The 26,776-nt window shown below is 41.1% G+C and overlaps 3 protein-coding genes across 3 annotated transcripts; 1 reads left to right on the top strand and 2 right to left on the bottom strand.

Annotated features, from left to right (window-relative positions):
* Positions 1-3,571: 3,571 nt before the first annotated feature.
* LOC117299223 lies at positions 3,572-5,112 on the bottom strand. Its single transcript, XM_033782681.1, has 3 exons — positions 4,905-5,112; positions 4,230-4,316; positions 3,572-3,714 (listed from the first exon to the last, which is right to left on the bottom strand). Exons 1-3 carry the CDS (start codon positions 5,110-5,112, stop codon positions 3,572-3,574), a joined length of 438 nt encoding a protein of 145 aa, XP_033638572.1.
* A 5,267-nt stretch (positions 5,113-10,379) lies between these two features.
* Positions 10,380-13,224, top strand: LOC117299221. Its single transcript, XM_033782680.1, has 4 exons — positions 10,380-10,500; positions 10,791-11,002; positions 11,782-11,947; positions 12,875-13,224. The coding sequence occupies exons 1-4, from the start codon at positions 10,380-10,382 to the stop codon at positions 13,066-13,068; spliced, it is 693 nt and encodes a 230-aa protein (XP_033638571.1). The 3' UTR covers positions 13,069-13,224.
* A 1,237-nt stretch (positions 13,225-14,461) lies between these two features.
* LOC117299220 lies at positions 14,462-15,333 on the bottom strand. Its single transcript, XM_033782679.1, has one exon. The coding sequence runs from the start codon at positions 15,329-15,331 to the stop codon at positions 14,462-14,464; it is 870 nt and encodes a 289-aa protein (XP_033638570.1). The 5' UTR covers positions 15,332-15,333.
* Between the last annotated feature and the right edge of the window lie 11,443 nt (positions 15,334-26,776).

Here is a 26,776-nt window from a genome sequence, read left to right as displayed (position 1 = left end):
CTTTTGAACTAGGATTTCATTGTGGCCTGTGAAGCCAAGTACAATGAGCATTTTTACCTGTATCAAAGTATCACAAAACTTTTATCCCAAATCCAATTTTGTATTTTGTCGTAATACTGAAGTTGCACCTCAAAGACTTTTTTTTTTAACATATGCAAGATGAAGGTAGCTTCGCAGTCCAGACTTTACACCATGCCATCTACATGTACATAATCTGGATGGAACAAAGGCATTTTTGGAGTAAACAATAGATCCACTGAGCTACGGATAATGCCTTGGTTAGACCACAGTGATGCACTTTACTTTCTTTGGCAAAACAACTATTTGATTCCATATCAGCTAATTCTCTCTTAACCACATAGGGTTGTTATACATACAGCCCTCTTACAATATACAAATGTTGCACCCTCTGATGATGGGGTCCATGATATTTTGTACACCCGAGGGGGCAAATGGCACTTGAGGCAAAGCTGAGGGTGCCATTTGCCCCTGAGGGTGTACAAAACCCATGGACCCCATCACATCATGCAACAATTGTTTTGTTATACCATGGTCATGTCATCTTTAAACATTGTTTTTGAAATTGGTCCAGTTAAAAAAGAAGACGAACAGTCAGGTGAACAATTTGTAAACAACACATATTTTAACTAAAAGGCGGCCGCTCGGTGAAAAAATTGGTTCACTGATCCCATGGCAAATTGCCCAGAAACTTAGATAAAATTTACCTAGTACCAGCGTAATTACAACCTCCTACCCGGGATTATTCCTAATATTGTACAAGGCGGTGGAAACGACCAAAAAGTCGGCACGATCCTAGGTGATGTGCCCAGTGAGGTACATCATTCATGTTCCCCGGCATATGGACATGTAGTCTAGGTTCCTAGACCATTGGTGTTGCGTGGTCACACACAACCAACGTTCCGATTATGCACGGCAAAAACTGTACACGCTTGTAATGACCAAACGCTAGCGGGCGCTCTGTTTCTCTGATTTCCTGTGCTCACCAAGGTCTAGGACATTTGCAACGACGGGTCTTAACTTTTTTATTGTTTTTCGGCAAATCTCCCCCGACTTTCCGGTGGAGCCAATCAGAGGCTGCATTGCGGTTGGCTCATGAAAAATTCATCAGTGTTGTGCATGCAGTGTAAATGCATGCAGTAATGCGTTTCATGACTTTTGCTATACTCTGCATGTGTGTGGGTATATGTTTTTATCGGAGTATAATAATGTCCAGATCAGTAGGATTTGAAACTTTGCCACATGGTGGAAATACGATAAAGAAAGGTTTGCGGTACCACCACAAACCTTTCTATGTATAATATCCAGATCCAGACTACTGCATTGCCATGATGCAGCTTGAAATGCGATCGTGGCGTTGCTCCCGACGTGCCAGGGCCCACACTGATGAAGCCTGTATTGGCTAAACAATTTATAGTTAGCACAAAATAGTATTGCTTAGCAGAAACTGGTTACCAGCCAATTTTTAATTAAATTTGAAATATAGTAAAGAAATTTTGTACAGTATTTTCTGCCAAACAGATATTAACTGGTGGGCCCTGTAGTGTTATTCACCGTGAAAGTTTTTTAATCTTGGGGGAAGGAAATCTTGAGGGATTCAAAAGCGTCTTTGTGAGAATGTATTTTGAAACGTAACCGTAGCTGCAGATCTTGGAATGTAAGCGTAGCTTGACTCGGGATTGAAAGCGTACTTTTTGATATTGTAGCGTAACCTAAACGTATCTTGGAGTGTATAAGCGTAGCTGAGTAGCTGCGTAGCTTAAAACGTAACAGTATCTTTTGGAGCGTAAGCATATCTTGGAACGTAATTCGTAGCTGCGTATCTTGGAACGTAAGCGTAACTTGACATGGGATTGAAAGCGTACCTTTTGATATTATAGCGTAACTTGAAGGAACATAAGCAGATCTGTAAGCGCAGCTGAGTAGCTGTGTAGCTTGGAACGTTGACATCTTTTGGAACGTAAGCATATCTTAGACTGAAGCGTAGCATCTTGGAACATAAACGTAGCTGCGTATCTTTGAACGTAAGCATAGCTTGACTCGGGCTTGAAAGCGTACCTTTTGATATTATAGTGTAACTTGAAGGAACGTAGACCTAAGCGTATCTTGGAACGTAAACGTAGCTGCGTATCTTGGAATGTAAGCGTAGCTTGACTCGGGCTTGAAAACATACCTTTTGATATTATAGTGTAACTTGAAGGAATGTAGACCTAAGCGTATCTTTGAACGTAAACGTAGCCGAGCAGCTGCGCAGCTTGGAACGTAACCATATCATATTTTTTGGAATGTAGTCGTAACAATATCTTTTGGAACAACTCATGAGAAATTGCGAATTTTGATTGCTTGTCGGGTGGCGACTACTGCTGTTCAACTCCCAGTTATTTGAGGCGAATAGTCAGGTCATAAATTCCACTAGTTGCCCAGTTTAATCATTACCTCAAAAATAACTCTTCATTCACAGAATTAAAAAATAATACTTTGTTTGGCAAAATTATGCTTTGAGGGAATTTTGTTTTAGCATTATTTTTATTTCAACCTTTTATAAAAAATTCTCATAATATTTTTGAGCTACTCACACAATAACACTTTCAATATAACCATGGAGGTAGTTGCGATATTCCTAATGTTTTGACATCATCAAAATTATCTGAAACTCATAACAAAAAGAAATTAGGGGGCCATGAATCAAAATGGAGCATATTGGAACGTTGCGATCATAAGAAACAACGGAGTCGACACCCGCAAGCTGGGAGTTCATAGCGCCCGGGATTTAACACCTCCAACCCCCACGAGACACGGCACCGGCGGTACGTGATATTCCACAAGGCTTATTTCACGTTCCGATTGCTCCACGCCGTGGGGCCATACAAGCATGCTAAATACATGCTAATCTTACGTTCGATTTTTGACCATTATTTACGATTTCAAATCGTCACGTATCCATAATCTGAATAGGTAGTCTATACTTAAAATTTCACTGTTTTCCTTTTAATAGGCCTATAATGACCACGGAATTACTCTTTGAGCAAAGATTATTAAAAATAGCGCGCCTATCACATTGACCTTTGACTCGGTCTAGTTTGAATAGTCATCTTCAACCCGTCACGTGATATGAATAATCGAGTCATTTGCATAGTCTGGCCACGCCTTCAATTTGCAAATGTCCTAGACCTTGGTGAGCACAGGACATGGGGAGATCCGGAAATCAGAGAAACAGAGCGCCCGCTAGCGTTCGTTCATTACAAGCGTGTACAGTTTTTGCCGTGCATAATCGGAACGTTGGTTGTGTGTGACCACGCAACACCAATGGTCTAGGAACCTAGACTAATGGACATGCGATTTTGTAACACATCACGTGATTGGTTCTCAACCAATGAAATTTCACAATCTATTACCATGGTATAACAAGAGCTGATCACCCTGAAGGATCAGACAAAAATTACACTGTGACCATAAAACATTCTTGTATCTCCAAGGAATATCTTAACACAAAAAATAAAAATAAAACATGACATTTTGAGTTTTGCTTGTGAGTGACTATGAACTGAAGTGATCAAATAATATTACCGGTGACTGCTGCTCCATGCTCTCTGCCACTTGCTTGGGGTTGAACTGGAATGGAGTTTTTCCTATTCCATTCTGCAGCAAAATTAAAAGTTACATTTTTGTATGTACATATTGATGGATATGTGTTGCCTGGAAAAAGGGATAAATCAAAGTGATAAAAAGTAGGATACAACGCAGTTGCAAATAAGGCCCCTCATTTACAGATCTTTCCCCTATTGTTTTTGTATATAGCCACATACAGTTAGATCAACAGGTCTGCTTCACATATTTTTAGATGTAGTTACTTGTGAGTAGACGGACCCCTTGAACCTTGAGGACGGTGGGGTTGGTGTGGCTTATGTGTAGCAAGCATAAGTGCTGCTATACTATCCACTCAAAAGCTGTATCCTCTATTCCCTCTTCTTTTCAGGAACTGATATAAATGATCCCTGTCAGAAGTCCCACTCCAGCTTAAACAGATATTACTATTCAACAGATTTGTCCATTAACATGTTTTAAATACTTAATGGAACCGATTTGCTGGGTAACAATTTATTGCAATTAATGAATTACAGAGAAAAACATGGTGTCATCACAAACCTTAAAACATCATCAAATTCTTTGTACAGCATACATTGTACAATCACCCACACACACAAACTTACTGTTAGTTGGATTAGATGATTGATGTTGTGTCTCAGGGGAGGCCACATCAGCATCGTCATCACACTCACTGGACTGGTCTGCATCATCTGTAAATTACATCACACAAATACAAAAAAAAAATTATAGAAATAAATGTTCTTTGCATTGAATTGAATGGAATTGAAACATGGATTAACAGACTTGCTAAAATTGAAATGCAGTTTTGTTGATTGAGATGCAACCAAAACTTTGATGAACCATCAATCAATAAATGCATTTTCGATCATAGTGCTGTTGCATGCAGTTTCAAAGGTGTTGCACAAAATTATAGAGGAACAAAGAAAATGCATTCTTGTTATTCTGAAAAGGAACACATTTGTCAGGGCAAACACAGATAGATAATAGCGCTGTGATTTTCTGGCTCCATTAGTCTCTGTTAAATAAAATGCAACCGAAAGATTGATACATCCTGCTAAACCCGTCAATCCATCCTGCAATGTTAATCAATTTCAGTAGTGGAATCAGCATCGGGGGTATTAAACAACTAAATTAACCTTTTACTTAGCTTCCTTGTTATTCAGAAATTGCTTTGGTTTGGTAGAAAAGTACAGGTCGCTTAATCTAACTTGAATTGTTTGCTCATGACTGTTTTAAGTGAGATCTACATGTTCTACATAATAAAAACAAATAGTTACCTGAGTCTACATCATCAATGGAAAGATCATCCAGGGTTTTGCCCTCCTGTGATGGTAGAGTTCCCTTTTCTAAAGCAATGAACAGCTTAGAAAGTTTTGCCACTCTTAACACAGTGTCTGGCACTTGATAGTACTGACGGTGGACCCGAAGGTCATGCCCCATAAATGAAGCCAGAAGCTCCATCTGTTGTTCTGTCAGGGATAGCATCTGGGACCCAGGTAGCAAGCCAACGTTGGTCCAACGTTGGAAACTCGCAACTTGTTGGACGTTGGAAAAACTGGTTGGTCCAACGTTGCGGCAACGTCGGATTTCATTTGCTATAACGTTGGAATCTTTGGTTGGTTTCACGTGTTTCCAATGTTGGAAACTTGTTGGGAGTAAATGAGAAATATTTTGTTGAAGAAGAAATGGTCGGGGTGGGGGATGCTGCTGGAAATTACGTCTACTGGATATATTTTGTTAAACCCAAGTACCATTTCCATTGTTAATTCATGTTTCTGATTGTGTGTAGTATGCTTGAACAATAAAAAAATACATGTATCTCATAAACATTTGAAGGAAAAAATAACAATATTTTATTCAGGCAGTTTTTAAAATATACAGACACACTGGCGGATCTATAATTTTTTTGGGGGGCCGGCCTAAAAGTCAAAATTTCAGTAAAATAGTTAAACAGAGAAAACACGAAAAGAAAAACATTCACATAAAACTAACATGGTTAAGGCATTCCCCTTCCTTCTCTCCTCTCCCTTTTCTTTCCTTTTCCTACTGTTTTTTACAATTTCTTTTGCGGGGGGGGGGGGGGTGGGGGAGCTTTGGTCTGTGGATGCAAGAGTTACACCAAAAACAGACTTGTTCCCAATACGTATTGGGAGCACCGTGTTTGTATAGTATTGTTGTATTAGCACTTGCAAAGCAAACAGTGTAGAGACTGGAAGCCAGTTTATTCCCCATTCTAGGCTGGTTCCCACATCCAATGCTGCACATAAATGTCAAGTACAGTGCAGGGAACTAGTCTGGCTGTGGGCACATGTGTGCATATACACATGGTCATACACACCACCACGTTGTTCATTCATCATAAGCACTCTGTTCCTTGACCTCGCCTCGTTATTTACCACAAAAATCTATCTGCTTTTGAGTGTGATTTGTTTCCACATTTTGACCCAGGTCGTCCTGCGTTATATTTATATGTTGCATTGGTTTCTTCAGTACAATTGTGGGTATGTATCAGGTCATTATTATTTGTTCCATTGACTTGAAATTGCAGCTTTTTAGGCCACGTTTTTGATCAAAATGATGGATGGCTGTCACGAAAGTACTACTAGTACTACTACTACTAGTACTATAGTGTCAGCGTTTTGCTTTCATTTTCAACATGGTCAAATGTAAATCAACGTGTAAAATTGGTAGCTGTTTGAAAATACTGACTTTATATGAAGTTATATGGATGTTAGCCTTCAGCTGTCATAGGAATATTCACTGTCTTCATTCCTTACTATATAACCTCACATTATAGCTGAGCTAGATGGGTCTACGACTTGTTGCATGTAGGGCAGGCCACCTTTGTAAAATTTCAGCATGGCTCATCGACCTTTGTCATTGTGTGTGAAGTTCAAACCAACCTTCGTTTCAGCACGCAATAGACAAGCCCGGACAAGAGTATTAAGATACCTTCAGTCAATTGAAACAGAGAGACCTAACTCCAATCATACAGCTCAGTCAGAGGTTGCTGGGGATAACTGGCATTCTTTTGCAAATGGTACTGATGACATTTCAAATCGTGGTCCTAGTTCACACATGGATAGGCCTAGTACTACTAGTAGTCCAGAGCATTCATCAGTCAGGGAAGAATCTGAACATTCCACAGCTGCTGACATTAAAAACGATATGTCTACGCCTAGTGATGATACTACTAGTACTAGTGATAGTGACGAAGATGATAGAGAACCTCATGAAATTGATTTTCAGGTGTACCCGCTTGATGAAACCGCCAGCAATTCAAGTTACAGTTCAAATGTCAGTGCTCACAAAGACAGGAATAATAATCAGTTAAAAGACAGTCTAGCTCAGTGGGCCATTGAATACAAAATTCCACAAGTTGCCTTGTCGGGTTTGCTATCCCTGCTTCAAGTTAACCATCCAAATCTTCCAAAGGATGCTCGAACACTACTTCAAACAACTGTCTCTTACTCAACAAAGGTGATCGGTGGAGGGTCATATCATCATTTTGGACTACAGACCTCAATAACATCTAAACTCAACTCTTATAGCGGGCCCCAGTATATGAACCAGTTGTCTTTGCAGATGAATATTGATGGGCTTCCATTATTCAAGAGCTCATCAGGTCAGTTCTGGCCAATATTGGGCATGATTGAGCAGTTACCGCAGAAGGAGCCCTTCATAATAGGGCTGTTCTATGGTAACTCTAAACCTCAGGTTACTGAATTTTTGGCAGATTTTGTTGAGGATATGCATGCAGTACAAGCCGCTGGAGGAATACGATTTAAGGATCGTTTGCTTCCTCTGGAGATATCCACTATTATCTGTGACACCCCTGCCCGAGCGTTTGTGAAATGTGTGAAAGGTCACAGTGGCTATCATGGATGCGATAAATGCATTCAAGAAGGTGAATGGGATGGACGCTTGCTCTTTCCTGAAACTGATTCTGCTCTCAGAACTGATAGGGACTTCAGTGACATGACTGATGATGGACACCACACAGGCACATCACCCTTTCATCTGTTAGGCCTTGGAATGATTTCGCAGTTTCCCGTAGACTACATGCACCTCGTTTGCCTAGGGGTAACAAGGAAGCTAATCTTGTTGTGGAAAAGTGGCCCACTGACATGTAGACTGAGTTCAAGAGAATTCCTTGGGATGTCAAACTCTTTGGTGGCTCTCAAGTCATGTATGCCAAGAGAATTTTCTCGCAAGCCACGCACACTTACAGAAGTTGACAGGTGGAAAGCGACGGAGTTCCGGCAATTTCTTTTATACACTGGTCCTGTTATCCTTGCCCATGCTTTACCTAATCCAATGTTTAAAAATTTCTTGCTGTTTTCAATGGGAATCCACATTCTGATCAGCCCATCTCTCTGTCATGCTATGTGCGATCTTGCCCACAAGCTTTTAGTTGCTTTTGTGCGGCATTTTGGCGACATGTATGGAAAGGATAAACTGGTGTACAATGTTCATGGACTGGTTCATCTTGCTAATGAGGTCAGATTGCATGGCAATTTGGACAACATATCAGCATTCCCATTCGAAAATTTCTTGGGTCAGTTGAAAAAAATGGTTCGTTCTCCCAAGAACCCCCTTCAGCAGGTAATCAGAAGATTGTCGGAGAATTGTTCAATCACGACACACAAGAATAGAGGCATCAACGGAGTGAAAAAACGGCATTCTGAGGGTCCTCTGCCTGTACACTTCGGGGCATGTCATCAGTACAAAGCGGCTAACCTTCCTGTTGGTTATGTTTCTTCAGTGGAAGGTGATAACTGTGTGATGGTCAACCAGCAGATAAGCTTGGTTCGAAACTTGCTGGTGAAGAACAATGTTATCTACATTGCTTTTCAACCATTTCAGCAGTGTCGGGATTTCTTTTCATATCCACTGAAATCATCACATGTTGGAATATTCGAAGTGGCCATGTTGAACGATGATCTTGAGGTTGTTCCAGCTCAGGCTATTTCATCTAAATATGTACTTCTTCCCAAAGTCAGTTGCAGGGTAAATGACAGACCGGGTGATGTTAATGAAATTTACATTGCTGTACCACTTCTCCATACAGTATGAGAAATGACTACAAAATTAGTTTGCATGTCACATATTGTATTTTTTTAAATCAATGCAACATCAGGTGTATTTAAATGAATCTTTATGCAGCAACTCACCATGGATCTGAAAACATATGTGATGGTCGAGTTCAAATCCAAGGCAGAGGTCGCTGTGGTCCACAAGAACTGGATAGTTGTAGGAGACCACAATACAAAATGCAAGTGGCCCCAAGTGTCACCAAGTGCAATTCGTCTTCACCGAATGGTAGTGGGAGAGATGAAGGCAGCAGCAGAATGGGACTGTCATGACATCGAAATCCTGTATCAGTCGGGTAAGTACATATAACTTCGGTGTTCTGTGTACATGAACACAAGAAGAGTTTTGTTGCATATGTTTCATATCCAGTTGTGGCATTTTTGAGAACAAATTCCATTATCCGTCTCAGGAATGATCGATATGTACGTGATGCAAATTATCTTTTCACATTTTGTGAAAAGAGAAGAACACTTTGTAAAAAACGCACTGTACATGTATATATCCACACATCTGTTTTTCTAGCAAGAAGCCATAAATATTCTGTTTATTTCGGACAGTTTCATGTTTCTGTATGATTTAAATAGTCACACCGCTAATGTCAAAATGTAATTAAAGACTAAAAAATGAAGCTTACTGCTCTTATACATTTGTAGATTCCAGTTTACACATTAGCTCGTTGTAAAGATGGAGCCAATACAGAGTAATAACATGCCCCATACATGGTATAAATACAAAATATACTTGCATCAATGTAAAATACTAAACTTTGTAGGTGGGGCAAATTTAATTGACAAAGCTTTCAAGAAGCAGTGTTGATACAGAATTTCCCAAAATAAGAAAGCCTTGTAAGATATGTATTTACTTTGATGTGCTTGAAACTATTAGATGACTATCTGAAGTGCAAGGAGAAGATGAAACTTCTTCTTAAGGAGGATGTGTCCATAGAATGCCTGCAGACGCCCTCTGAAGGCTCAACAGCCGAGAACATCAGGAAGAGCAAACGAAGAAGGATGTAAGTAATTAGGGAGTTTGGTAAATGGTCTCACATACATGTACCTTGACAGGCCCATCCATATCCATGTGTTTACTTCTACTTGCCTCTGCAAATAACACATTTTTCCTCCAAGTATTCCTTTGATTTTGTTAAACAAGGAATATGTAGGTGGTAACATGTAGCTCTTAAATGTTTTTCAAAAGCAGTGCATGCTGTGAGATTATCATTGTGCTTAGGTAACACAGCAAACATTCAAATAGTTCAATTGGTTTTAATTTCCAGGCAAAGCCACCGATACAGCCCATTTGAGTCGGACAGTGATGAGGACAATGGGCAAGACACACCACATCGCCCCAAAAAGGCAAGGATACATTTTCCACCCCTACCAAGGATCCAGTTCATCCATCCAGATGAACTGGAAAGTTGTCCACCCTCACCATCTATCATGCCACCCTCGTCCACGAGGCCACCCTCAACAGCTGCCAGGCCACCATCATCTGGCAGACTGCCTTCATCATCTGTCAAGCCAACCTTGCCATCTGCTGGTCTGTCTGCATCTGCCAGGCCATCTTCATCATCCACCAGGCCTCCATCTACATCTTCTAGGCAACCGACATCATCAATGAGGCCAACACCTTCCCCCAGATCACCCATAATATCACCCATGTCATTTCCCGCTATTGAGCCATCTACCTCCCACAGCAGTTCCTCTCGCTCCTCTAGCTCCTCTAGGACATCGCTGGCCCAATTAACTCAAGAGAAGGCTGCCAGCAAGGGAGTTTCAGGTATTGAGATGAATACCCTTCAATATCACGACCTCAGGTTTAGCACTAAAAAGTTAACTTGACCTGAATTCAAACAGATCTTGAATAATCTTTTACCAACGTTCCAGCTGGTTTCTATTGTCTTCTGCACAACAATTGCAGTTGCACATAGACTAACAGTAATTTTGGGGAAATATTAATTTCTATCGGTAATTTTCACTCAAGTATCAGGCTTTGAAAACCTGTGATGTAAACTGGTCAGATGACCTGTACATGTATCATAAACGAATACATTTTCATTTTTATTGCAGCAACCGAGGCTAAAATCCTTGAAACACTCGAGGCAATTTTGCTTCAAGTTGAGAGGAACTCAAGGATGCTCACCATGCTTTTTTCGAACAAGGAATCTTTGGAAGAGAGAGAGGATCTACCAGAAGAAGTCGACCTTCCCTTGCCCACGTACGACTCTGCAAAGGATTTGGATCAGCGGCTTGCCGAAAACCAGACTCTTAAAAAATCATTGGTAGGTATATTTAATAGCACAACACAATTGTACTGCAATTTATATGACATGTTCCATAGAATATATACGGCGTTTCATGTCATTTGGTCATATGATATTTTTAATTAATGCAAATACAATATGACAACATGCACAGCGTGGGAAGCGCTCAAGTGTAAAATGTGTTTGGAAATGTTTTCACTCCTTTGCAGTTGTTCTACTGTGGCACTTCTTTCATGGTAAATTTCTACATAGAAACAATTTTACACACATCAAATTTGGCGGTGACTTATGTGACATGTCACTGTAAACAAGTTCATTTAAACTCCTGTGTTTAAGTCAGTGTATCATATACTATTGAGGACAAACAATGCTGAGATGAAAACATCATGGTTCGCTTTCCTATGACCGGTTTTCATAGGAAAGCGAACTATGATGTTTTCATCTCAGCATTGTTTGTCCTCAATAGCTTGAGACATAATAGGACAGCACACATGTTAGTACTTGGCTTTGTTTAAATATAATACCACATTAATATTGACCATGAAAAGTAGAGTGTAACGCTTGAATGAATGGTGCTGATGAATTCACCCAAAGAATGTCCCTCTATAAGATATCTTCCTATGTATGTATGTTCTTGAAAATAGTAGATTCATATCATTGCCTTTTGGGGCAAAAATTGCTCAAAAAATTGTTTAATACATGTATTTTTTATCAATTACATATTCAGTCAACCCGTGTGCTCTTGTTCTGCTTAAATGACTAACTGAAACATTAATTGTCATTTTTGTTTGGTTCAGATTAAGCGCCTCTCATTGATCGGCGGTGCCACCTTAGGAAAGGTGGTTCGAGGGATCATGGTTGATCTGGTGTCAACAGCCTTGGCCACACAGTGCAATTGGGTTGGGCAGAGAGGGCCAAAAAAGCCTTTTAGTGTTCTCAAGAACATTTTCTCTGTGATAATCAGTAAGTAGGATTGTTTCTGTATGTACCTTAGGAGGGAGCCTTTTCATGTTGCCAAAATGCATCTATTAACCCTTCTATGCTTGGGGTCACCTCTGGCCCAGGCCCTGCTAATCACAACCCCTCACAGCTGTGAAGCAATGTGAAGTGCAGAAATTTCCCTCAATAGGATTTTAGCGTGGAGTTTCTTTGTTAAGCCTGCATCCCTCAAAGGAACATACTTAATGCCTGCTGCACACGTGCAGCACGCATTGTATATGTTCCATTGAGGGATTCAGGCTTAACAAAGAATGGAATACAATACACAGTAGCTACAATGGACGAAACAAAAGTGGTAATAATGGGGTGTTCATTGGGCAACTTCATGGCCAGCCCCTTTTGCTGCCCTTCACAAACACCCATGCAGCTTTAAGGAGCAGGGTGGCTTTGCCCACAGGTTGTGTGTGAGGCATTAGCATGCATATACCAAAGCATCCAGAGGGAGAGTTAATGCACTTGTAAACAGTTGGATTTCAGCCATTTACCAAGCAAAAGAACAGATTCTTTCAAGTCATTTTGGTTTTGTTCTCATTTAAGTTACATGTATGAGATGATTTTTATGTTGAGCTCATGCATGCATGTACCAACTCGCTGCTAACTCTGATGTTGCTGCGTGAATTGCACTGAAACTGAAATATACAAATTTCTTTGAATTAGTCAGAGAGAAGCATGAAGGTATATATACCTAACAATGTTTTGTTAACAAATATGAAACATACATTATAAGAAACAAAAATATTGAACAAGTTTGTGGAGAATTTTCCAAGAAGCCTAGCTGTGTAAACGTTTGTAAGTCCCACAGGCAAAAGTGGCAATCCGACAGGGTGAACAACCCCAATTACCATTTTTGTAGGCTACTGTATTTATCTAATATTTTTACTTTTTCACCAGAATCAGTGCGACGAAACGGGGGGCATGAAAATGCCAGCCAAGAGGCAGTGCGGGATGCAGTGTCCAACCATCTCCGCTACAGCTTTGATTTGGATGGACGTGGGTCCATCCGCAAGAAAAAATTCAAGGATGGAAGAACCACGGAGACCACTGCAGACCCTTCAAGTGAGCCGGACAGTGACACTGAGACATGAAGGAGGTGTGAAGGATATATTGGACAATTTTGGCTGTTTTTGCACTTTTAGGAAAAGCCATTCTTTTTCGTTTTTGCTTTTCTTTTGACTTGTAAAAAGGGCTTTGTGGTTTGCAGATGAGTGTCCCTAGTCGACTGGGGCAATTTACATTCAACCAGTCCCAAGCAATCTCCTGAAGACCAGAATCCAATGTGTGTTATTGATTTACTGAAATTGTTTTTTGTTTCTTTATTTTATGAGAACAACCATTATGTAACATTTGACCATTTTCTGGGTTTTTTTTTATGTTGCCTCCGAATTGCTTATCAAAGTTGCCCTGTTGACATAGGCCTTTTGGGACCTAATTGTATAATAAAGAAAAAAAGGAGTGGAGAACAAAATGTAGAATTACAGTTAATTGTTAAAAGAATGTTTGACTCTTAAGTGACTAAGAATAGGAACACAAATTATTGTTGTCATTTCAATCACTTCATTACCTTCTCCATTTCAGAGACATTGGAGAATGAATAAGTGTATATTAAGTTGCATTTATCGTTTGTTAAACTCATACATGTACACTGCTTTTTCTTTTCTGCACTTTCCAGACGTCAATTTTGTTAACAGATATGACTGCTTGCTGATGTACAGAGTATGTTAAACCATCAAAACTGTTTGATTAGAACAACTGAAAACACTTCATGAATGGATTATATTTGTGGAAGAAATAGGAATTCGGGCTACGCATTCAGACTTCCCTCTATGATTTGTTTTGCCCTTTAATAAACAATTGAACCTATATAGGTGGCCATGTTTGTGACAATCAGTTGTCCACGCGTCTCTCCATATATGCACTGAGTATATACAATGAGTTCGCGAACTATCAAGCAGCCAGTGTCTTGCCTAGACTTGTTTTAACTCATACTGGGGTAATGCTGTTACATGTTTGAAATGAAACTAGGCCACTACGTTTGAAATTTTCAAAGTTTCACTGTTTATATCGTGCCTGCAAAATTTCTATTTCATTGTACATGTACATGCGTTTTTAAGAATAAAGTGATATTTGTCAGTATCGCAGTCATTTGTCACTTTCGTTGTTATGCTGTCGGATGAGTTAAAGCTCATTCCAAGTTTGTGGAAGTCACTTTATTAGTCATTTGTCTATTCATATGCCATGAAGCCTAAAATGGTCTGTTGGAAAGTTGCTGGAAATTTGTTGGAAGTGGGTGGAATCTGGTTGGATTAACATTGGAAACTTGTGGGATTTGTTGGGAATAATGACAAGTTTGGTTGGATATTGTGGGAATAACGTAAATCCAACGTTGGAGCAACGTTGGATCCAGCGTCGCTGCAACGTTGTCTCAACATGCAAAATAACGTTGGTGCAACGTTGCCGGACAACGCTGGTCCAACGTTGTCATCCGTATTTGACAACGTTGGTGCAACGTTGGACCAACGTTGGCTTGCTACCTGGGGAAGCAGTTGCGATATGTTTCCGGAGTTTAGTTGACCTCAAGCATTGTGGATTGGCTGCACCAGCTAGTGAAGCATGCTTTCGAAGGCAGTCTGACCCTCTGATGTAACCCAAACTTTGGTAATTGGAACGGGCAAACATGTAGTCATTGTCTGCTACTACCCCTGCATGTTCTCTCTTCTCTAACAGCACAGTCATCTTTTCGGTCATTTCTGGAGTCAACAACACAGGCACTGTCCTTCCCCTTTTCCCCACAATTTCAACAACTTCTAGCATCTGACAAAGACCTTGCTCAACCTTGCTTAATAAACACATCCCATCTGGTTTTGCCTTGTGTTTCTTCATGAAGTCATCAACCTTCATTTTTGACACCTCCCCTTGACGGCGCCTGTTGAATATTATCAACTGGCAAAGGGTCACTTCACTGAGCAAGTTCCAAGCATCTTTGTCAAAGCTGTCATTATCACACAGCAGTCTCAGTTGCTTTGCACCAAAATCATTTAAGTACTGTGTTATCCGAACAACATCTGCATTAGTCGGGAGCACCATTGGGTTGTTTCGCTTGGCATTCCCTAATGTTCTTAAAGCATGAGTGGAAACCTGCACTTCCCAAGTGCACTCACACAATTGCTTGAAATTCACGGCCAGTGATTCTTTATCCTTGTCCCCAGTTTCCAATGCCTGTGCTTTCAAGATGATAGCACACTTTTTCAGAGTGTGACCGAGTTTCAGGGACAATGATGGCACACTGAACGTGTGTTGCTCATGGTTAAACCCAGCTACATCATGGACTGCAGCTATGATTTCCTTCATTTTTTTGGGATCAATGAAATATTCAAGTGAAGCATTAGGCTTTCCGCAAAAGCGAAGCAAATTTCTGTGACGCAACAATCAATACGCGCTGTTTTCCCCATTGTGACGCAAGAAAATTCGCTTCGCATTCGCTTTCGTGTGAAGTAGGAACCGGGCTTAAGAGTTCAGCTAAAAACAGAAATGGTTCTTCCCCAGATCACAATTCCGTCATTTATATATCATTCTCATTAAAGCCTTTTTCCAAACATACTTGCTACTTTTAAAAATATATACCTTCCCTTACCTTTTTGTGTTGATTTGTGATCAAACAGGAGGAGAAAGTGTGTAAAACTCTGCTGATGTGGTGGATTCTAATTCAGATTCGGTATCTTGCACAGTATTTAAATTTCTGATGACATTGACAACACCATATGTTTACAAAGAGTGTTGTAAACTAGAGATAGCCGGTGACCGTTAAGATCCAGGGAATGCTTCAATTTGTGCAGTTGTCGAAATACAAATAAAATACAAACAAGCACGACTGGAACCCAGAGGAAGAAAAAATATGCCATCCACTCTGCTGTCATGATCTCTACATGTTACATGTATATCTGGTGGTGATCATCAATCTGTGAATTGAAGTATGAAATATGTGTGACAATTATCGAATTATCAATGTTTTGAAATTTATAATGGCCTAGAAAGGGCAAGGGGGAAGAATGTCTTATCCTGAAACCTTAGCAGTGCTCAGAAAATATTTAAGGCTTAGTAACATTAACAAAATGGATAGTTTATGCCTTCTGATTGGCTAAACAGAGTCCTACATGATGATCTAACATTAGGCCTATATCATGACCTAAAACTAAAAGACTCATAAAATAGGCCTATTTATAAATATAAGTTTGCACCCTCGCGTTAATTTATAAATTAAAGTGTGAATTACTTTTCTAACGACAAGGTTTGGAATACACAATTACTAAAATTTTTAATTTAACTTGAATAACACAATTAGTATCATATTCTTAAGGCATGCTAGGCTAGCATGAGCTTACTTTATAATATTTTAATTAGAATAAAAGTTGGAAAAGTTCATCAGATTCAGACTTCATCCAGAGAGAAAGCCATAAATAATAACAAAAACAATCACATACCTTGTTATGGCCTACATAAATGATCTCATAAAAGTATAAAATGTGAGAAAAGCTACTAAAATGAACAAAAATATGACTGCAGTTGCTAGTTTTCTAATGTTACTACTGAGTCTTTGCTCAACATGCTGTGACAGTGCGAGATCTGCCATGTTTGATGAAGACCGATCATGCTGCAGAAACACGGTCTGGAAAGTCACTGATTATGCACTATGTTCAGAGCCATTTTCAGAATAATAATGTTATATGAAGCCTAAAAATAATACTATCATAATCAGACTGTTAAAACTGTAAACTTACGTGATTTAACTCGAAATCCACATTCATCTAAAATAAATCTTGTGTCGTAAAAATACTGAACGTGCCTCTCTGCAGAACAGTCCTCAATGTTAACGCATGGAGGAAGGAAGACGCAAGCAACATGGTAACTTTGTTTCTGACAACCATACGTAGTGTGGCGAAAACTGCCTTGCGTTGTAGAATTAATTATAGAGTTGTTGAGACAACCTAAATGCTATCTCTTTATTTATAATGTCTTGCTAATTCACCATTATTGTAAGTTTAACTTCAGCTAAATTAAGTGTTCACACATTTAGTTGTGCGTATGGACTGTGCGTTCGCGTGCGCTTTACGCGCACGCTTACAAACTGCTAGCGCGCACACTACCAAAATGTGTTTACATTGTCTTCTTCACGCTTATAAATTAACCAATCAGTTCTCTGGCTTAGGCAAGCTGCGAAAACCAACCAGAGGGGGCTCAGTCGCTTCCAGACTAGAGATCGCCACTCAAGACCTCAAGACCATTCAAGAACACACACACCCACGCAAACGATGCTACTCACTTTATTGGCGAATCTCATTAGATAATTACTACAACACGAGCAGCCACGCTACCATGTATACGACTACGTGCGAATGATGAACCAGCGAACTGGTTGATTGCAGATTACCTTAAGTTAATACCAGTTAAATCAAGAGAGGGCGCTATGTACATTTTGTGATTGAACATGTATGATTAAATAAAATACACACTGTTTAGTTCCTTGCGGTTAATGTCAACCCTCTGTTTGAAACAGTTGATTTATTTCGATGTGCCCCATCCGAAGAGTTTAAGGACAATCCCCCAATATTATGTTTCATCCTTCCCCTGTGGCTTCTTCAGATTCCAGAGTGGCGGCTTGGTTAAATTCATAAGAACCATACCCCACTCCGGAATCGTTACATTTTGGTGGCAGCGGTGGGATCTCAAGACTGGTGCTGGTGAATTAAAGAACTTCGAATCAAGAAAAGAGAATTAAAGAGTTTAAAAGTGACGAAAAGAGAAATTTATAAAGATGGAAAGTCCAGTACAACAAGAGATCCAGAACGAATCCTTTTTAGGTGAAGTTTCAGGGGAAGATGAAAGTAATATTTCCACGGCAAGTTCTAGTGATGAAATAAAGATTACAGAGAGCGGTGATTCAAGATTATCAGAGTCAACTTCAAGTGATAATTCTCCGGAAAAGAAATTAATTAAACAGAGACAAGCAGTTCTAGACAAAATGAAGGCAGAATGTGAAACCCTTCAGAGAGAGTTGGATGGCGCCAACGAAGAAAGAGAACAAGTAAAAGAATACAAAGCACAGTGTAACAAGGCTCAAACAGAAAAGCAAGGAAATAGAGTTTGTGATGCAAAGATAAAGATAAAGCCTACAAGCTATGATGGATCCAGTTGTTGGAACGACTATGCTGTTCAATTTGAAATGCTTTCTGAAATGAATGGCTGGGGTGATGAAGTAAAGGCTATGTATCTCGCAGCCAATTTAAGAGGTTCAGCGCAGGGTGTTTTGGGTGACTTGGATGATGACAGCCGTCATGATTACACAGCTTTGGTAACCGCCTTGAATAATAGATTCGGCTCAGATAATCAGAAAGAATTATTTCGAGTGCAGTTAAAGAACAGACAGCGAAAGAGGGAAGAAACATTGCCTGAGTTGGCTCAAGCAATTAGACGACTCACACGGCTTGCGTACCCATCAGCTACGTACGTTTTACAAGAAACTTTGTCTCAAGAGCATTTTATCGACGCTCTGCCTGATGGTGAGATAAGATGGCGAGTATTCCAATCTAAACCAGGGACTCTGGCTGATGCTGTCCGCATAGCAGTAGAGCTAGAGGCTTTCCAGGCGGCTGATCGCCAGCGTGGAGTAACTCGGAAAATGGCAAGAGTTATCGTACCAGAACAAGACAAAGAATCGGAGCAAAGTAAAGAAATGAAAGACATACAAGGCAAGATTCTCTCAAGCGTCAGAAAAAGAAATTCCAGAGCACTTGACCGAATTGTTCAAGATCAGTGGTGAAAGACTAAATCCAAGTCAAAAGATGCAATTATCAAGAGTCTTGACGACGTTTCAAGATGTTTTCGCAAAAGACTCAAGTGATCTGGGAAAGACTTCAATTGTCAAGCACGAGATAAGTACTGGTGAGGCACGTCCGATCAGACAACCATCCAGGAGACTCCCAATACATCAAAGATGTAGCCAAAGAAGAAATCGACAAGATGTTAAAGCGAGGGGTGATCGAACCATCGTCAAGCCCCTGGGCTTCGCCCATCGTTTTAGTCAAGAAAAAGGATGGATCAACAAGATTTTGTGTGGACTACCGAAAACTAAATGCCTCAACCATCAAAGACTCTTATCCTTTACCAAGAATCGACGACTCACTGGACACACTATCCGGGTCTCAGTGGTTCTCAACGCTGGATTTGGCAAGTGGGTACTGGCAAGTGGAGATGGCACAGAAAGATAAGGAGAAAACTGCTTTCATTACCAAAGTCAAGGTGATGCCCTTTGGTTTATGTAATGCGCCCGCAACCTTTGAACGCCTGATGGAACGAGTGCTCTCCGGACTTCAATGGCAGACCTGCTTACTCTACATTGATGACGTCATCGTTTATGGAAATCATTTTCAAGCAGCCCTTCAAAGATTACAAGAAGTACTGACGCGACTGAGGACAGCTGGCCTTAAGTTGAGTCCAAAGAAGTGTCATCTCTTTCAGGAGAGAGTGACATTTTTGGGACATGTCGTCTCAAGTCAAGGTATACAGACAGATGCGGTCAAGACAGAGGCAGTTGATAAATGGCCCACCCCCAGAACAGTGACTGAAGTTCGGAGCTTTCTAGGACTTTGCTCATATTACAGACGATTCGTCAGAAATTTTGCTGAAATTGCAAGACCTCTGCACCGCCTAACAGAGAAGACACAAATTAATTTTGTGTGGACAAAGGAGTGTGAAGATGCATTTCAACGACTCAAGAGGGATCTGACAACCACTCCAATACTGGTGGACCCTTCACGTGACGAAACCTTCATCTTAGACACAGATGCAAGTAATCAAGGAGTAGGGGCAGTGTTATCACAAGTTCAAGATGGAAATGAGAAAGTCATCGCATTCTACAGCAGATCTTTGGCTAAAGCAGAGAGACAATATTGTGTAACAAGAAAGGAATTACTCGCAGTGGTTGCGTCCACCAAACATTTTCATCACTACTTGTATGGCAGGAAATTTCTCATCCGGACAGATCACGGAGCAATTCGGTGGCTAATGAATTTCAAGAACCCGGAAGGACAGATGGCAAGATGGTTGGAACTTATGAGCGCCTATGATTTCGATATCCAACATCGTCCTGGTAAGCAGCATGGGAACGCTGACGGTCTGTCAAGAAAACCTTGTGCCAATGAATGCAAACAGTGTGACAAGACGGAGAAATACAGCACAGCAAAAGAAATAAAGTACAGCATGAGAAAGCCCCGACATCATAAAACAACAAGTGAAAGTACAAGACCAATTGTTGATGGCGCTTGTGTAGAGATTGCTGATCAACCATTTTGTGGAATCGTCACAACAAGTGCTCCAGAGCAAGCAAGTGAAAGAAACAACGACGAGGAACAGTTTATAACGGAAGAAGAACTTAAAGACGCACAAAGAAAAGACAAGAGTGTATACAAGATACTCCAATGGAAGGAAACTTCAGCCGAGCGACCACGGTGGGCTGATGTTTCACCTGAAAGTGCAGAAGTAAAGAGCTACTGGGCACAATGGGAAAGATTGCACATTCGGGACGGCGTCCTATGCCGACGATGGGAAACCGTGACTGGCGATATCATCAAGTGGCAGATTGTTCTTCCAAAGAGTTTGAGGAAGACTCTTGTAACAAAACTACATAGCGACAAAACATGTGGTCATCTTGGACAAAACAAGACAAGGGGCAGAGTCAGAAGCAGGTATTACTTGAACAGATGGCAACGAGATGTGAATCTCATCGTCTCAACATGCGACAAGTGTGCATCAAGAAAGTCTCCAAACAAGACCCGCCGAGGCCCGATGAAAACCTATAACGTAGGAGTACCCATGGAAAGAGTTGCCATGGATGTGTTGGGTCCACTACCCCAGACTGATCGAGACAACCGATATATTTTGGTTATAGGTGACTACTTCACAAAGTGGACCGAGGCCTATGCAATACCGAATCAAGAAGCCGCTACCATAGCGACGGTTTTTTGTTGAACAGTTCGTCTGCAGATATGGCGTCCCAATGCAGCTACATACAGACCAAGGGAGAAACTTTGAGTCTCACCTTTTCAAAGAAATATGCAATTTACTTGCCATTGATAAAACAAGAACATCGGCACTGCATCCTCAATCGGACGGGATGATAGAGAGGGCAAATAGAACTATAGAAGGGATTTTAGCCATGTTCGTAGACAAGATCAGAGAGACTGGGATATCTATTTGCCATATGTCATGATGGCTTATAGATCTGCTGATCACGAAACAACCGGCTACACACCCAATGAGATGATGATGGGAAGAGAGGCAACCTTGCCGGTCGATTTACTAATGGAGAGACCGAAAGATGACCAGCAAGAAAATCAAGTTGAATATGTCGCTCGTCGCCAGGAATGTATGGAGCAAGTCCATCAATACGCACGAGAACACCTTCAAATTGCAAGTGACAGACATAAACGCAACTATGACCACAAAGCAGACCATGGGGGATACAGCAAAGGAGACATAGTATGGCTGTACAACCCAAAACGAAAACGAGGTCATTGCCCCAAGTTCCAATTACCGTGGGATGGACCATATGTGGTAACAACGTGTATGAGTGACGTCACCTACCGAATTCAGAAGGGGGCAAAGGGGAAGCCAAGAATTGTACACTACAACAGACTGAAACCTTACACTGGAGAGAATGCGCCAACGTGGTATCAAGACACGGCAAGGGCACGAACTCCAGCAACGGGGATGGAGATGAAAATGGTACAGAACGACGGCAAGATACTCGTGACAATCGACATCAAGATAAAGAAACCTTGGAGATGACGGAAAAGACTGATGAAAGTGAAAGTCTAAGTCAAGACAGAGAAACCACTGAGACGACGGCGAAGACTAATAAAGAGAAGCCTTGCCAGAAGAGAAACCAGTTGGACAACCTCGAGAAAGATGAGGGACTGGAACAAGACAATTGCGAGGCGCGTCGCAGTCACAGAGAGAGGCGGCCACCGGCGAGATACAGAGACAGATGGTAAAACAACGCCGATAACAAGCCGGAAGGAAGAGAATAATCAATGAGTTATTGCAAGAGAAAGGGGGGTTACTAAGTTAAAAGTGGAAAAGCATTGAAAGAGATGTCAAGACTCCAACGAGTTATTGGATGAGAAACACATATTTTGGGAAAGATAATTGGTCCCTGGCCAGGAACAAGTTTTCAAAGCCTGAGAGAAAGTGTCGCAGTCATCAATATACGTAATGAACCTTTGGGTTAAGCTGGACGTGGTGAAACTACTCGTGCTTGCTATGTGCAATGCACGCAAGGAGTGAGTGGAAGTTATATGGAGGGCGCCCCCATACGTTATTTTGCGGAGAGACCGCAATGAAGAGTCCAGCATAGCTGGGTTGCAGTGTGAAATTTATACAGAAAACAGATAGAACCTTGAAAAGTGAAGACAAACGAGTAAAAGAAGTACTCATTTAAGGATCATCTTCCAAAAAGATTAAATAAGAGGAAAGAGACATTCGCAGTTGATACATCCATGAATAAAATGGACGTTTGCATCACTATTGGCTTATTAAAGAAATTATTTATTGCCCTAAAAATACAGAAAAAAAGAAAGAAAAAAAAAAGGCTACTCTTAAAGGAGTCGAGTTAAATTGAGAACATTGATGCGAGAGCTATTAAAGCTATGGAAGCCCGGCAGACGAGAAAGCGCACCAAATTAGTGACGTCACGAAAAATTGGCGGCAAGTATGAAGGAGAAGATTTTCAGGGTGCGCGCAGCTAGAGATCATCCGATGTGATGCGCATGAGAGATATGTAACAAATTGTGTAGCGCATGACAGTTGCAAGTTACACATTATCGATACGACATCGTAGAAAACAGTCAGCTAACGAGTATAGACCTAGAAGAAAGATGGAAAAACGCCGGGAGGGACAGGGATCTGGCTGTGAAGAGCGAAAGGAGAAGGCTGGTTGTCCCCAATGCACGAAAGTATTCAAGCAATTCAGTTTTCAGCAACAGCACATGATGCGGGAGCATAAAGTCCACCCGAAAAACTGCAGAACAAGAATCAAGACGAAAAAGATGAAAGACAATAAAGGGACCAAGGTGGTGATGACAGAGAAGAAAGCAGACAAGATGAAGAAGGCAAACAACAAGGAAGACCGGATGTCAAAGGCGAAAGGGAAGAAAGAAAACAAGAAGAAGCTGCGAGAAATTCTGGAGATGATGACACCATCCGTCATAGCACTACCTCCCCTGTCTCCGTTCTCGAGAACGCCATCACCACAGGTCGCCTCACCACAACCGGACCCTCATTCCCCGCCAGCTGCTATCACGGTACCATCTCCCTTGATTCCCCATGCTCCAAAGACTCCGGATCGAGAACTATTTCCGGAGCTCAAGACATCTCAAGACACAGCCACAGCCCATTCGCCGCCGACGACCCCACCGATGAGCCCGACGCTCCCGAAGAAGAGGGATCAAAATACACAGAATGGTTCCAACATCAGCCCCCACCGTCACAGCCCCGGTGCCCCGCGTCCGTCGTTACCCCCGGGCCCACAGGAGGCACAGTCACAGCTACGCACTGGCTCGCCACGGTCAATCGCCGGCGCAGAAGTTGAGATGGCGAGGGTAGCTGCACGGAATCTTCGGAAGGTCAGGCACAATGAGCTGCACCAGCTTGACCACGGGGTGATCTTCCGGCAGGTGGTGGAGTCAGCCCATTTTCCAGATGGGAAGATTTACTCGGTGCGGTTCAACGAATACCTCCTCCCGGCCAACGCAGCCTTCGGCAGGCCCCAATGGCAAGTGGGATATGCCCGCAGTTCGAGTGCACCTACGCCGGCCACCACAACGGAATCCACACACGAACAATGAACATTTTCTGAGTTTGATCACCGTTTTTATTTTGTCAGCCTGCCATTTCATTCCAAACAACTAACCTAGCCTATGTGAAGGTAGATTTATTGTTCTTTTCGGTGAGTTTTTTTTTTTTGTGCCTAAAATCAAGGCTACGTTAACATTTGTTGCAAATACTAAACTAGTGTTAGTGTTAACGTAACGATAAAAAAAAAAAATAATAATAATAGTATTGTGTTTAGTGTGTTTCGTTCAGACCCACACACTAACGCTACACGTATGAAATATTTAGCAACACTATTACGATTTGTACCCGAAAATGCATCCTTCATTGAGTTAGGATTTGGAATGGTAACGATGGTTTGAAATAAGTAGCTTTCTTAATTTAATCGTCTCCTTGTCAAACACTATTTTAGCATTGAGTCATATGGAATAGAACAGACGAGATTTGTAATTATGACATTTGAACCGCCGCGCTTTTGAGCTAGCTAGTATTATGACTGACCTTGATGAATTTTGCAGAATTGAGCTCTTTGTTTGTTCGGAGCTAAAACTTCAGTGACCCAGTTCCATGGTGTACGCGCGACTGCGCGTATAATTATAGATGCTACATTATGATTATACAGCGATATACACAGGGAGCCAGTGAAACAATAAAAGATGGCTGCCCCCATTGGTGATGTGTTTTGGGACTTCGTAGCATCAAAGCTTTTTGTTATTGTGTAGATTTGTCCTCAGAGAGGTAAATTCATTTTTTATTACAGTTTGGTAAAATGTTGTGAGGATAAGACTTAAATAAAATAATCTGACTGTACTGATGGGGTGATTGATAAAAACTAGCAACTGGAACGACGGCATGCTAAGTGCTACGCATGGTAGTGCTAGTGATATATATACTGCTCCTGGCTAGTTCTTGCTAGCCTTGCCGTATGAATAAATTATTTACTTCAAGTTCAATTGAAATTAAATACCGCAGACTGACTGACACTACGGTCAGCAGCTAGCGCTCAGTGACAAGTGACACATGATACATTTTTTTTTGGTAATGATTGATTCTGTAAAGAGTTTATTCGATTGAAAATATATTACAACTGGTTATGACAGTAGATTAACAAGAAACACATGAAATTAGTAGAGTTAGTATTGATGTAAAGCGCGTTAGTATTGATGTAAATTAAGTGTTCACACATTTAGTTGTGCGTATGGACTGTGCGTTCGCGTGCGCTTTACGCGCACGCTTACAAACTGCTAGCGCGCACGCTACCAAAATGTGTTTACATTGTCTTCTTCACGCTTATAAATTAACCAATCAGTTCTCTGGCTTAGGAAAGCTGTGAAAACCAACCAGAGGGGGCTCAGTCGCTTCCAGACTAGAGATCGCCACTAAAGACCTCAAGACCATTCAAGAACACACACACCCACGCAAACGATGCTACTCACTTTATTGGCGAATCTCATTAGATAATTACTACAACACGAGCAGCCACGCTACCATGTTTACGACTACGTGCGAATGATGAACCAGCGAACTGGTTGATTGCAGATTACCTTAAGTTAATACCGGTTAAATCAAGAGAGGGCGCTATGTACATTTTGTGATTGAACATGTATGATTAAATAAAATACACACTGTTTAGTTCCTTGCGGTTAATGTCAACCCTCTGTTTGAAACAGTTGATTTATTTCGATGTGCCCCATCCGAAGAATTTTAAGGACAATCCCCCAACATTATGTTTCATCCTTCCCCTGTGGCTTCTTCAGATTCCAGAGTGGCGGCTTGGTTAAATTCATAAGAACCATACCCCACTCCGGAATCGTTACATTTTGGTGGCAGCGGTGGGATCTCAAGACTGGTGCTGGTGAATTAAAGAACTTCGAATCAAGAAAAGAGAATTAAAGAGTTTAAAAGTGACGAAAAGAGAAATTTATAAAGATGGAAAGTCCAGTACAACAAGAGATCCAGAACGAATCCTTTTTAGGTGAAGTTTCAGGGGAAGATGAAAGTAATATTTCCACGGCAAGTTCTAGTGATGAAATAAAGATTACAGAGAGCGGTGATTCAAGATTATCAGAGTCAACTTCAAGTGATAATTCTCCGGAAAAGAAATTAATTAAACAGAGACAAGCAGTTCTAGACAAAATGAAGGCAGAATGTGAAACCCTTCAGAGAGAGTTGGATGGCGCCAACGAAGAAAGAGAACAAGTAAAAGAATACAAAGCACAGTGTAACAAGGCTCAAACAGAAAAGCAAGGAAATAGAGTTTGTGATGCAAAGATAAAGATAAAGCCTACAAGCTATGATGGATCCAGTTGTTGGAACGACTATGCTGTTCAATTTGAAATGCTTTCTGAAATGAATGGCTGGGGTGATGAAGTAAAGGCTATGTATCTCGCAGCCAATTTAAGAGGTTCAGCGCAGGGTGTTTTGGGTGACTTGGATGATGACAGCCGTCATGATTACACAGCTTTGGTAACCGCCTTGAATAATAGATTCGGCTCAGATAATCAGAAAGAATTATTTCGAGTGCAGTTAAAGAACAGACAGCGAAAGAGGGAAGAAACATTGCCTGAGTTGGCTCAAGCAATTAGACGACTCACACGGCTTGCGTACCCATCAGCTACGTACGTTTTACAAGAAACTTTGTCTCAAGAGCATTTTATCGACGCTCTGCCTGATGGTGAGATAAGATGGCGAGTATTCCAATCTAAACCAGGGACTCTGGCTGATGCTGTCCGCATAGCAGTAGAGCTAGAGGCTTTCCAGGCGGCTGATCGCCAGCGTGGAGTAACTCGGAAAATGGCAAGAGTTATCGTACCAGAACAAGACAAAGAATCGGAGCAAAGTAAAGAAATGAAAGACATACAAGGCAAGATTCTCTCACTGTCTGATGAACTTGGCGCTCTCACCAAGGCT

The sequence above is a fragment of the Asterias rubens genome, chromosome 14, assembly GCF_902459465.1.
Source record: "Asterias rubens chromosome 14, eAstRub1.3, whole genome shotgun sequence".
NCBI lineage: Eukaryota > Metazoa > Echinodermata > Asteroidea > Forcipulatida > Asteriidae > Asterias > Asterias rubens.
The sequence above is the reverse complement of the archived record's forward strand: the minus strand, read 5'-3'. Positions and strand labels throughout refer to the sequence as shown.